Raw genomic sequence first — 13,291 nt, forward strand, 5'->3', positions numbered from 1 at the left:
ACATGTTGTATTTATAAAAATTAGTTATTAAATAAAAAATAAAATGAAGTCTAACATCAAAAGAAAATATTCGTGTTATTCCATAATATGCTTTATTTTCTAGATAAGTTTAATAGCTCATGATAAAGCTTGGCAAGTTGCACTCTTTTCTTTATTTCATTTTTTCTTTGTGATATATCCATTTCCTATTTCTTTCCTCTCATAATTCTCATTTTCGTAACTAAAAAAGATGCAACGAAATAATGAAAAAAAAAAGAAAAAAATCTGTTTTGCTACAAGTTTTAATTAATTAATTATTAAAAAAGTACATCATATCCAGTGAATTTATTTTTATGCACATATTGCTCAACATAAGAAAAAAATAATAATTATCAAATAAAAAATCTCAGCATCAAGATTTAAATGACATTTATAGAGAGGAAGGAGAAGCTATATACCGCAAGATCAGCCCCACGAAAATACAAAAAAGTTGATAATAATGCAATAAAAAAGACACAACTGATGGTCAGAAATGGTTGTCATCTTGCATCAGAAGGCATCTTCTCTATTGTCCTGCAACAATGAAAACAAAAACCAATCAAAGCCCAACACCAACAAAAGAATCCTTATCTTGCTATCACATATTTATAGATTAGACCAAACAAGTCCTTAACCTTTTTTGTGTTTTGTTGTTTTTCTCCTCCTTTTAAAATCCCACATGTGGAAATATTTAAAAACTTAAACCACTAAATAAACAAATGGATGCTTTTAACACGTGTCGGCCACACAATGAAGAGAATCTCGATAACGGGAATCGGAAACGATAAAACCAATGAAATTTCTTTTATTTCTGGAAGACGCGATTCCCTTGTAACGGACGGGTATGAACAGAAGAATCTTTACTCTTTCCCTTAAATTTCATTGCCACGTGTTCTCACTTGATTGGTTGCGTTTCCCTAGAGATTCTTATTTTGAGAGCCCAAAAAAATTAATTCCTTTCCATATTCAAATACCCCATCCCCAAAATAAAAAATTAATAAAAACTATTATAGAAAAAGTACAATAATAACAATAACAATCAAATAAAGTCACTTTCTCAAAAGAATCTTTCACATGCCTGGCACACCTTCATAATTTATTTGTTTATTTTTTCCATCTTGACTAATAGGTCAAGGCCAAAGTTTCCAAGGGGCACTTGATAGATAGGTTTGAATAAATGGAGTGATCATATAGGGTATGCATTCACCTTCTTCCTTGAAAGAGGATGGGAAGGAATAAAGAGAAAACAAATTTTTCTTAATAAATAAATCATATGAATTAAAACTTAATTAACTATTCTTTTTTTTTTCCATAACTACCCATCATCTCATCATGCTTGATAGCAACAATTTTCCTTTGTTTTAGGTTGGAAAACTTTGAGGTATGTAACTTATGTTATGGGGTAATTTAATTCTTATTTAAGATATCATATAATGTTGACATTTGGGATTTCTATGCATTTAAGTCATCAATGAAATCTTTATGACACAAGCTTTTCCAACAAGATTCACGAGATTAATGATTTGGCATGTTAATTAAGTACACGTACGCATTATTATGATGGTCTATTAATATTATTGATTTTTATTAAATAAATTTGATTTTGATAATTAATTTTAATAAATTATAAAATTTTAAAAAAACGTTGTTGAATTTCAAAATTTTTAAAGTAATGGTAATAATAAACAAAACAAAAACAAACAAAATGAGATAAAAAGAATAATATTTAATTAGGAATAGTCTAGATGCAAGGGTATTGTTGGCAATAGGAGACTTTTCGTTGCATAAGAAAGAAAAATCTAGGGACACTCGATCTTATCCGATTAAGACAAAAATGCCCACAAAAAATGCCGAAAAGACCGAATTGCCATGAACCTCTTTTGTCAGCACATCCCAGTTTACATGGGTCAATTGTTTACGGTCTCTGTTTAGTTTTTTACACCGTCGAGTTGGTCAATCCACACCTACCGAAGAATCTTGACAAAGTAAAAAAGTAAAAAAAATGTAAAGCAAATTTAATTTCATTTCAGAAAAGGAGTTAAATGAAAATAAAAAAGGTTAAGATTTTTCAACAATTCGCCGCGTGGGCTGTACGGAACCTAAAAGATTCTTTATAAAAAAACAAACTCGCTGAGTTATATGGTTGAGTTACCGAGTTACCTTTAAAATACGCGACGACCCGTTTGAGCAGCAGGCAGCGAATCTTGAATCTCTCTTACAAGTCTATATAAACATGACTTGCTGTTCTTTGTCATGTTTATCCGGGCAATGTTAGAGAAAGAGAAAAAAAAAAAAGAAAATAGCAGAAAAATAGGAAAATAATGGAGTTGAGCTTGGATTTAGGTTTAGCTTATGTACCGAAAAGCATATCTGAGTTTCTGAAAGAAGTTTCAAACATCAAAAATGGGTTTCAGAGATTATCAAAGATCAGTGATTATGTTAAAAGATTGGAAGATGAGATGAAGAAAATTGATGCTTTTAAACGTGAACTTCCTCTTTGCATGCTTCTCTTGAAAGATGGTATTTTATTTTGTTTTTATTGTCCTTTCTTTTTACTGATTTTTTTTCCTTTATTTAATTTGATTTTTTCTTGATGGGGTTGTAGGGATTGAGAGATTGAAGGAGGAAGAAATGCAGTGTAAGGAAATGAATGATGGATCGGTGACAGAAGAGTTGATGTTGCCATTGAAGAGAAATACTGAGGAAAATAGAAGGGCAAACATGGAAGATGATGGCGGTGACATGAAAAACTGGATGAGTTCTGTTCAGCTCTGGAACTCCAATTTCAACAACGTTGATCACAACAAGAAAGCAAACGCAGTTCAAGAGCTGAAACTGGTAATTCCCAAACCAATTGTTTTCATTTAATCTTATTTTATGGAAAAAGTATTAATCTTTTTTGGGGTTTGAATTTGACAGAGAAGTGAAGATGAAGATCTGTCCGAGAAACCAATCGAACTTTGTAATAATAAAAGCTGGGGAGGGGCTTTTGTGCCATTTAAGGGACAAGCTGATAAGGAAATTTCAGGGCTTTCTCTTATGACCCCAAGTTCTGAATTGGCTTCTGGTAATCCAATCTTGAAGAGCGATAGCAGCTGCAGAATTGGTTCTGGTTCTTCCTTATATACAGAACAAAACCAAATTAAGTTTCAGACCAAATCACAACATCAACAACAGCAGCAGCAGAATTCTAGGAAACAAAGGCGGTGCTGGTCACCTGAGCTTCATAGACGTTTTGTTGATGCGCTTCAACAGCTTGGAGGTTCACAAGGTGAGGCCTTTGGAACTATAGGTTAAACTTTTGAAGCAGATTCTATCAGATTGATGGATTTGTTTATTTATTTATCTTGAAAGTAGTGGTTGTCAAGTTGAATTGAAAGAACCTCTTATTGGCAGCTTCTGTTTGTTCTCAAATTCATAGAATTATATCTTGTTACGACCAAAAGATTGGAATCTGGTTCTTTTAGACGATACCTGAATCAAGTTCTTTTCGAAATATTCCGATTGAGTTCTTTTGGTATCTTAATTTTTATTTTTAATTGTGGAAAAAATCTGATAAGGTTTATTCTCTTTCACAGTGGCCACTCCTAAACAAATTAGAGAACTGATGCAAGTAGATGGTCTCACCAATGATGAAGTAAAAAGCCATTTGCAGGTTAGTCTTTAGCATGTGAAATCTGCTCATGGTATTCTCTTGTCACCCGTTCTGGTTTGCTAATTTTGTATGTGTATTTTGGTTTATGTACAGAAATACAGACTTCATATCCGAAAACTTCCACCTTCTTCAGCTGGGCAAGGAAACGGCCTATGGTCGGCTCAAAATCAGTGCAGTGAGCACATGAAAGCAAACATTTCACAGTCTGGTTCCCCACAAGGCCCCCTTCTTGCAACTGGTTCTGCTAAAGATATGTCAAGTACCGGAGGCGACAGCATGGAGGCAGAAGAAGATGAAAAATCAGATGGCCATAGTTGGAGAGGTGGGGTTCACAAGCAAGGAGAGATTGATGTATAGTCAGATAACTTATTCCCATGAATTTTTCAGAAACATGGGGAAACGGATCATAATTATAGTGACTTAGTGACAATAATTTAGTCAACAACTAGAGGAATTTGATATTAGTATCATGCTTGAGGCACTACCTTAGGGAGATTTCAAGGAGATTTTGCAGATATCATGGACTGCTTTAGTTTCTCTCCATGACTCAAGTTCCTGCTCCGATATATGAGCTTGTGTAATTCCTAATGATGGATTGTAGGAAGCCAAAATGACAATTTTTTAGAGAGTTCTTTCATTTATGTTTAGACTTAAAACTCTCCTTTATAACTGATGTACTTAATATCTGATATTTGAGGTTTGATTTGCCGGGTTGCTGCCATTCCTGTGCTGTTTCATTATAGAATTAGCTCTTTTGGGGGCAAACATTTGCATTTTCTCTAATGGGAAGGTTAATGATGACCTCATCCTGACACCCAACATTCTGAAAAACTCTGTAAGAGAAACCTAGGAGAATAAACAGTCTGCATTAGCAATCATTCTTTCTGCTCTTAATATTATGAATAGCAGAAACCATAATTCGTTTCTCCCGAGAACATAAGGTTTGATGTTTAGCTGACTGAAATTGATGGTAGGTTTGGATCTCAGCCTGGTTCTACTTCATGATTTTTCTGCGCTAATAAAGACCAACTCAACCACCTATGACACTTGAGCATCCTTGAGCAAATCTTTCTATTTAGCATTTACTGTTTTACAAAGGAAGTTTGTCTTGGTATATCTAGTTCTTTCCTACTTCCTCATCAAGAAGCAAACAAATATCACATAGGGAAAAGACTGGCATGCACTACTCCAACTTTGTCCTCTCAACATAAAGCAAAAGTCAGCTGTTTCTATAATTTAAAAGACCCTTTACATACATTGACATCAACCTTTCAAATCCTTCATCCCTTACCAAATCCAAACTCATCATCCCTGCAACTTTAAGTAAAGTTACTCCAATTCCTCTTTAGTTAAAAAAGTTTAACTTGTTTTAGCCAAATCAGTCCTTTCAACATCAATAAACCTCAACCAATCAATTGCCATGACCTTTGCATCTGCACATGTTCTTTGTATTCTTACCATTATCATATTAATCCAGAGGTAGTTCAATCTTCAAGAACCTGCTTGATCTCGAGTGTAATTTTTTATTCTTGAATGGTCGAATCAGGGGAGAGAACAAGATAACATTAAAAACCCAATGCTCTGACTATTAATCATTGCTTGATCAACTCAAACATTTCTTAAATAAATTGATTTACTACATATTTTGTTAATTATCCATCTATATATATATTTACTAAAGGTTAAGCACAAAGGAGTCGCTTTCAGCATAAAAAACAACAAAGGTGTTGAATCAGGGCAAAGGGATCTGGTGAGCCCACGTGAAGATTTTGGTTTGAAAATTGAGTAGCCCAGAATGAGAGCATTTTGTTGGAATCTTTCTATGTTTCTTTACAATCTTAAACACTAAATAAAAAACTTTTTCTTCTTATTTACTGAAGAAAAATGAAAATATCAGAACTTATGCTGTTTATGATGTGGGCACTATTGGTGGTAGTGAGGTTGTACTCATCCCTGGAAGCTGTTTGAGAAGTTCAAGTATTGTCCTTGGAAGATAGAGCTCCATGGCTTTCCTTGAAAAAGGTCTAGGGTAAATAACATTATTTGACCAGTGGAATACGAAAACTCATACCCTTGTATTTTGGAAAAATCTTTTCAGTATTTTTTCATATTTGGAAGGGAGAAAATGTAAAAGTTTTCGGATAAATGGAATTCAATTTATTGACGCAGAGAAATTGTTTGAACCCTTTAAAAATGTAAGACAATTTTTCAAAAAACAAGACTCTCTACCCTCCCCTCTCTTCTTTCCACAAACTGTTCTTAATTTATCTACATAACATAAAATATTTTATTTGGATAAATTAATTTTAATAGTAAAAAATTTTAAAGAAAGGGAAGATTTAAATTCGATTTTTTGAACGAAAATATATATTCTTATCATTTAATCAATATTCAAGTAAATCAAATTTACACTTAGTTATAAATATAAATTTACAAAAAAAATTCAATAAATATCAATTTTTATTGATGCAAAAACAGGAACCAGCTGAGCAATAGCAATTATTAAGTAATAAATTATCATTTTCATGAATCTGGTTATGAACTAAACCCTCAAGCAAAATTAAAGTCCATCATCCCTCCAAACAAAAGTCCATAAAAAAAATTAGCATAAAACTTTATCAATCCATTAATTTAACTTCAATGAGCTTTTTATAGCAAGTTATGATTGCATTTAGTAATCTATTAAAATAAATGATTGCATATAGGAATCTATTAAATTAAAGGAAATCATACTACAAAATACGTGTACTATTTTAAATACGCCGCCAAAAATATCCTTGGTCTCAAAACGCACCGCTTTTCCTTTTGTTACCTTCGCCTTCCTTTCAAACTCCACCGCTTCTGCTACTGAAAGTACGAAACGTTTTCCGACCTCGTTTCGATCACCATTGCCGCAAAACCCTAGCTCTACGTAAGTGTCTAAAAATCCCTCTTTTTTTCTAATTTAAACATATTAATCTCTGAAAATTCGAAGATTTTCTAGCAAATTAAGGACAAAATACGTTTAATTGACATAGTTATTCGACTTAAAATATCGCTCTTTCAGGTGGACAACCATGAGAGAAATTGTAACTATCCAAGTCGGAAGTTTCGCTAACTTCATAGGCTCTCACTTCTGGAACTTCCAGGTTCAGCTAATCCTTACTTAATTGATTTATAGTTTCTCTTTTCCTTTTGTTTTTATTTTGATTAGTTATTTTATAAGCTTGTTAAATTGAATTTTTTTTATGATTAAAAATGAAGGATGAAATGCTTGGCTTAGCCGCCGATCCTTATGGCGACCCACTGTTCAAAACTGACGGTCTAAACATGGACGTTCTCTACCGTACAGGTGAAACGCAACAGGTGCTTTTTTTTTTTTTTTTGGGAATAAAACTTACTTTTTGCATTGAAAATAAGTAAACAACCAATTGTGTCTGATGTTCTTATTGCCTAAATACCTAAAACAAATTTTTATATTCGTCTGGTATATGATTGGCAGTAACTGTCTTAACAATTGTTACATTACAAGACTTTGGCGGATTTTGTTTTAGACGGTTTACTGACTTAGTAGTAGTTAGTCAGTTATTGCTTGAGCATTTCTTTTGGGGATAAAATTGTTTATGTTGTTGTGCTTTGCAGGGGACTCTTACTTATACTCCTCGTCTTCTCTCGATTGACTTTCAAGGTGCTTAATTTTCTACTTGCAAAGTTGATGAGTTCTCTATCTAGTCTACATTGTGAAGTACTAAGATCAATCATTGTTATCATTTCAATTCTCCCTAGTTGGTGACAGCACCTTAGTTTAAGCCATAACTGGTTCTTTTTCATTCATCTAGGTTGCATGGCAACGGTAATATCAGTGGCATTTCTTCCTTTTTATTTTTCATAATCCAGTCATGGGAACTTTTGTTCATTGCAGGATCCCTTGGACCAATGAGTTCACGGGGTACATTGTATAACGAGGGTTCTAATGCACCATCTGAAGTTGTTACATGGTGAGATTTTTCATCAAAACTAATTGCTTTTGTAGTTTCTCTGTATTGTTTCTTCTGCTTGCCATTGATCTTTGAGCTTTACCCCTTCAAAAATAAAAATTAGTAAAGAGTAGCTACTGTAAGTATGTTGGTTTTGCCTTTTTGAGTGGCACTTAGATGGTTGAGCATCAGAGTTCAGTACCTGACTCAAGTTGATCTCTTTATCGATAGTTCTTGTTCTAATTTATACATAATTACTGGTTTTCTCTGACAATTCTTGCAATGTAATTAATGTATTGTTGTTCAGCCTAATTAGTTAGTAATTTGATATTCTGTTTTAAACATAAAGACAACTTTAACTTCTATTTTCTGTTACTCGCTACTAATGAGAAATGCTCATGGTTAAGTTTTAGAGCTGTTGAAAAGATTGTAATAGTTGCAGTATAGATACCTGTTTTATCGCTTAGCACTTTATATTACTCCATTTATCACATGTTTGAACTTTTTTCTTTCTGAAGTTGATTTGCTATTAGTAATTATACTGGCAATCAATTACATACAGTTCATAGTTATCAGTTCTAAATTTGGGGACTTTGTGCTTTGTCCTTGTCTGAGCTTTGAGTGCATAAGATTTCTACATGCACTTACTTGAACGTCTCTAAAAGAATATGCAGGGAAGGAAATGTTTCCACTCATGCATCTGAACCTCAGAAGAAGAATTTGTTCTTGCAAAGTTTGTATCAGGAAGAGCAGAATGTTCCTTTGGTGAATGGTATCAATGGTGGGAAAAAGGATCTTCAAAATGAAATTCAGGATACAGATATAGTCAAATGTTTAGATAGGGGAGTCCAATTTTGGACAGACTTCTCAAAAGTCCATTATCATCCTCAGAGTTTGTATGAGGTAAATGGATTGTGGATGGATGCTCAAGAATTTGACAATTATGGAATTGGGAGGGATGTCTTCACTGAGAATTTACGAGGTGAAGAAGTATGTGAGAGGCTTCGTTTCTTGGTGGAAGAGTGTGATCATATCCAGGTAAAACTTTGACCTATGGTATGATCCTTCACTCGCTGCATTATCAAAATCCGTAAGTAGAAAATATGAAAAGAGAAAGTCAATTCTTTATTTGACAACATTTAAGACATATGATTGCCAAGTTTACATGGAGGATGTGGGTCTTGCCTCATGAATTTTTCCTGGGGTTTGAACTTAATGATGCCTAGGGTAATCTGAAAGCTCTCTAGGTTTTCCATTTGATTTTTGGCTGGAGGCCCTCTATAACATCATTTGTATTCTGATTTCATAATGTGCTCTTTTAATTTGTTTGTGAATCATTGGCGATGTTAACAGGGTTTTAAATTCATTGCTGACGACTCAGGAGGTTTCTCCCCTATAGCTGCTGATTTTCTAGAAAATATCGCTGATGAATACTCAAACACTCCAGTGTTGCTATATGCTGTTAGGGGTCCTGGTTCTCATATGAACCTAAGAAGCAGGAAGCAGACAGTCGTCAGAGATCTTCATGATGCAGTATCATTCTCAAGATTATCATCTTTTTGTAAAATGATTGTGCCGGTTGGTTTACCATTCTTGAGTATGAGTAAGTCACACTAACATTTTAATGATTTTCTGGCTGTCTTCTGTGTCTTTTTTGCATTTGCTTTATATGATCTTACATAGTTTCAATTTGGATGTCCTTTGGAATCTTGATCCTCTAAATATTAGCAAGGATTTTTGAGTACATATGTGCATATTTCCTTTCTGATGCCTATAGCATATCTTATAATGGTCAGCTCAGTCGTATTCACTCAAAACACAAAGGTCACTCGTTAATTAGTGTTGCTTATGCTTATACTCTCGAAGAAAATTATCCTGACCCTTCTCTTCTTAATTAATGTGGACTAAAGATTCTGCTCACGTCATTTTGAAGGTAAAGCTTCAATGTACCTGAACATTGAAGATGAGAACCCTTACCACTGCAGTGCTGTGTATGCTGCGGCCCTACACTCTGCAAGTCTCCCATTCCGGATGGAGGCACCTGGTCCCTCAGCAGATTCATCTGATACTGTTGGTGCTTTGGATGTTAATGGCATTGTACAAATGCTAGCAGGGCAATCTAGGCAAAATATGGTGGCCATTCTGGATATTGCAATGCCGGCCCCTGGTATGACAGGTACAATGCCAATGCCTTCACTTCAGGCTCTTTTTTAAATGAAAAATGAGTTAGTTCTTGCTAGGGGAAAGAGAAGTGTGTTGTTAATGGTTCAGACTTCTTAAATCCAGGGAGACAGGATGAGAAATCCTTGCTTGGGAATTTGCATCCATTGACTCCAGAGGTTGCAGAGGATATGGATGATTTGCAGGCTGTGGAATCAATGACTGTGCATGGAGCAATTGGATCAGGTACCGTTTAGGATCTGTCCATATTCTCAGTTAAAAGATATTTTTATTATAATAATTCTTATTAATGTTTAGTCTGCCAATAGAAGAAATGTTTATATGCTGCTGGTTAGGCACATTATTGATGAGCAGTTTAATATACATATTCATTAATGTCCGGAGGAAGTTTAAAAGCAAAATCGATATACAGTTAGCAGTGTTAGAAAAATCTTTGATTTTTATCTGTACTCTGAAAGTGGCATTGGCAACTCTGGTAACTGAGATTATTTGTTTTGCTACAGAAGATCATCGTGCTTCAGTTTCTGAAGTTAAGAATGCGATCAATGCTGAATATGAACATGCAATCATAAGGCCAATGTTCTGCCACCTATCTGTGGCTCGTTGTCCTCTCCCAATTCCCTTGCCATTCCCTTCAATCTTTGGTAATCTTGTTGGCCAGCACGGTGAGCTGCTGGGAAGTCCAATCTTAGGTTCTTCATCTAGGGGATCACTTGATGTTCACTCTATCCCCATGGCAGCTAGACTGCGTTCTAGCTGTGCTATCTTGCCCTTTTTGGAGAATAGATTGGCGAATCTTCGTAAATTTGGTATTGAGCGAGGATCTCTTGGGACAGAGTTACTTAGAAGTTGGGGATTCGGCAGGGATGAAGTGGAAGATATTGGTGAGACATTGTCTAAAATGGTCAAGGCAGTCAACCCTCATTCTGAAATATCATCTGATTCAGATTAAGTTCCAAGCGGATGAGAAGTCAGGTTCATTCTCTGTTCTATTTTTGTCTTTCTCTGGGATCTCTTTACATTTCGAGCAGGAATCCCCCACTCACAATTACCTCCAAAGTGAGAAATTTTGCTTGCGGTCGGTATGTGATGGGAAAAATACTTACACAGGTGCAATGGAGGATGGAGATGGTAGTGTTGCTTGTCGGACTAATTAGAGGTGAAATCATCGTTTTGGTTCAAAGCTGTTCGCCAGTTCCCGATTGCGAGCAGACAAGCATACGTTAGCAATTGAAATTTTGTATTCTGGATATCCACAATGCTAGGATTAATGGTATATAGGCTGAATGCCTAATTGGCACTTTGCTATATATTACTCTACTAAACTTTACTAAGATATAATCATGTGATACGAATTTACGTCGAATTGGGTAAATAGAAAATTATTTTCAAAACAAAATATAAAAAACCATTTGTTGCAAAGTTTAGTGTATTTCGATGTTTAGGTAAGTTACGGAAAAAATATATATTTTTTTAAACCATAACGTAGAAAATATTTTTTTATGATGATCTATTTTTAAAAGTTTTTCACCATAAGAAAATATTTTACCAATGATGGTTGACTGACAAGTTAGGGAAAAGAAGAGAGGTAAAAGGTTTGAAACACTATCTTATCTTTTTAGAGTGCGTAAAAAAAATTTTTTAATGAATAAGTTTGTCGTTGACTTTAAAGTTTTTTTGTATTTCTCTTTTTTCCAAATAAAAAAAATGTTAAAAAACTTTTTCGAAAAGCATTTTCTTACTTTCCAATCAAAGCTTACAAAATAATAGCAAATAAATTCGAGGCTGTCGGTGCATGAAAACGACAATATAAGCTTCCATCAACCCATGCAAAAAAGGAGATCGGCTTTGTGAATTGTTAAATGCAGTCAACAAAATGTATTACGCAAATAGCCTAATACATCCCAAAGATTCAAACGTGTAGTACTCGACTGCTGGCCTCAACTTTGATTACGGTCGAAGAAATAAAAAGAGAGAGAAGCATAGACAATATTTTTTGTCAGTATCCTAATGTTTAAGATTTGACATTTTTTATTCAAATTTCCAGTCGAGTTTGTAAGATTAGATAAAATCATGTCTTGTTTGTGTAATTCCAAATTTAACCGCGTATTAAAAAAATCATGTTGTTAATCTATATAGTTATTTTCGTAACCAAGTGTTTAATCCAATTCAAAGAGTTGAATTTAAATATTTTATATTAAACAATATTATCTCATTCTTAAAATCATAAAAAATCAGAACTGAATCACATTTAAGATATGAAAGGAAAGGAAAAAAAAAAACTAAAAAGGAAAAAGGCATTCACACAATTAGAGAAGAGAGAGAGAGAGAAGCTCATACTTTCTTCATATTATTCGTCCCTACTGGACAATGCTTCAATTATTTTATGAGGAACAAAACAAGTGGAGTAACAGAAATGAATTAATATTCTTCCTTTTTGTCTCCATTCTGAAGTCATCAAAACCCTTTTAATTAATAAATTCGAACAAGGTTACTTCGCTTTCACATCTCCACACGAGGCATCATCCCACAGCCTTTTTTTTTTTTTCGGCTTTTGCTGGCTTCTCATAATTGGCAAACCCTTTTTTTTTTTTGACTTAGTTATCGTACCATTTGTGGCTTTCCTTAAAGTAAAAAAAGTAGAGAGAGCTAACCTAGGCAGGAAGCAACCTGCAGGGTTTCCCTTGGCATTTGGCACCATCTCCCTATGCATTCACTTCTCAATGATTTCATATCCATATGAATGATGCTATGTATATAGTTTGACGCTTTGGGTTTCTTCATGAGAAAAAGTATATACTTTCATCATTATCCTTTTTTGATGAAAAATTATGGGTAGGGTGAGTGTGTATTAATGAACTCAAGTTCCAAGTAATTAAATGTATGTACAAGTGGATCCAATTGTGTAGAGGGGATGGCTAATTCAGGGTACTGTGAATGTTAGGACTGCGAGAAGCAGTGACAATTTAATGATGGAAATGATAGCAGCACCCTCATTATTATCAAACTATTCATTGTGGTTTTAATATTATTATTATTATTATAAAGGAATTCACATGCTTCCTCATCAAAGCCCTTTCATGAAATCCATGTGCCAGATCACTCAATTTGGACACACAACAATTCTAAAATATCAGAGACTACAATTTTAAAGCCAATCCAGTCAAACAGGTTCTCCCTGGAGGATTTATTATAACCTTAGATCAACCAAAAAAATGAATTTTTTTTACCTATACATCGGATATGATATTAATAGATTGAATAATAATAACATTTTTGGCAGTGGTCTGATCTTCAATTATGTAATTTCTGTACATGGTACTAAGGTAGTTGGACCACCATTAAAGTAAGGGTAATGGCACTTCTCCTCTCTCTTTTCATATTAATTTAGATACTGATATTTACTCTCTTTTTTTAATTTATTGGTACAAATCTAAAATGAATAAATTACTCAAATCTCCAAAATCAAGGTAAGATATAA

At 34.1% G+C, this 13,291-nt stretch overlaps 2 protein-coding genes across 5 annotated transcripts; both read left to right on the forward strand.

Moving 5' to 3' along the window:
• The first annotated feature begins 2,182 nt into the window (after positions 1-2,182).
• Positions 2,183-4,394, forward strand: LOC18611076 (transcription factor HHO5-like). The gene is made up of 5 exons (XM_007047100.3): positions 2,183-2,538; positions 2,624-2,856; positions 2,938-3,289; positions 3,597-3,673; positions 3,767-4,394. The coding sequence occupies exons 1-5, from the start codon at positions 2,340-2,342 to the stop codon at positions 4,028-4,030; spliced, it is 1,125 nt and encodes a 374-aa protein (XP_007047162.2). The 5' UTR covers positions 2,183-2,339; the 3' UTR covers positions 4,031-4,394.
• A 2,047-nt stretch (positions 4,395-6,441) lies between these two features.
• Positions 6,442-11,120, forward strand: LOC18611077 (plasma membrane, autoregulation-binding site, misato segment II, myosin-like, tubulin/FtsZ protein). 4 transcript variants are annotated; one of them, XM_088806511.1, is made up of 11 exons: positions 6,442-6,584; positions 6,720-6,801; positions 6,917-7,018; positions 7,295-7,340; positions 7,575-7,650; positions 8,304-8,667; positions 8,983-9,232; positions 9,563-9,805; positions 9,916-10,035; positions 10,314-10,785; positions 10,921-11,120. In XM_088806511.1, the coding sequence occupies exons 2-10, from the start codon at positions 6,730-6,732 to the stop codon at positions 10,760-10,762; spliced, it is 1,722 nt and encodes a 573-aa protein (XP_088662637.1). In that variant the 5' UTR covers positions 6,442-6,584; positions 6,720-6,729; the 3' UTR covers positions 10,763-10,785; positions 10,921-11,120. The 4 variants fall into 4 exon arrangements, with proteins under 4 accessions (XP_088662637.1, XP_017969523.2, XP_007047165.3 ...); XM_018114034.2 differs by having other exon boundaries at positions 10,314-11,120; XM_007047103.3 differs by having other exon boundaries at positions 10,317-11,120.
• The last annotated feature ends 2,171 nt before the right edge of the window (positions 11,121-13,291 follow it).

The sequence above is a fragment of the Theobroma cacao genome, chromosome 1, assembly GCF_053813885.1.
Source record: "Theobroma cacao isolate CCN51 chromosome 1, ASM5381388v1, whole genome shotgun sequence".
Lineage (NCBI taxonomy): Eukaryota > Viridiplantae > Streptophyta > Magnoliopsida > Malvales > Malvaceae > Theobroma > Theobroma cacao.

What these genes read in the sequence shown, in the direction of transcription:
- LOC18611076 (XM_007047100.3), top strand. Translation starts at nt 2,340, where the DNA reads ATGGAGTTGAGCTTGGATTTAGGTTTAGCTTATGTACCGAAAAGCATA. An exon ending in CATGCTTCTCTTGAAAGATG is followed by an intron (nt 2,539 to 2,623) that starts GTATTTTATTTT and finishes ATGGGGTTGTAG; the next exon opens with GGATTGAGAGATTGAAGGAG. An exon ending in AAGTAAAAAGCCATTTGCAG is followed by an intron (nt 3,674 to 3,766) that starts GTTAGTCTTTAG and finishes GTTTATGTACAG; the next exon opens with AAATACAGACTTCATATCCG.
- LOC18611077 (XM_018114034.2), top strand. Translation starts at nt 6,730, where the DNA reads ATGAGAGAAATTGTAACTATCCAAGTCGGAAGTTTCGCTAACTTCATA. An exon ending in TCTCTCGATTGACTTTCAAG is followed by an intron (nt 7,341 to 7,574) that starts GTGCTTAATTTT and finishes TGTTCATTGCAG; the next exon opens with GATCCCTTGGACCAATGAGT. An exon ending in GCCGGCCCCTGGTATGACAG is followed by an intron (nt 9,806 to 9,915) that starts GTACAATGCCAA and finishes TCTTAAATCCAG; the next exon opens with GGAGACAGGATGAGAAATCC.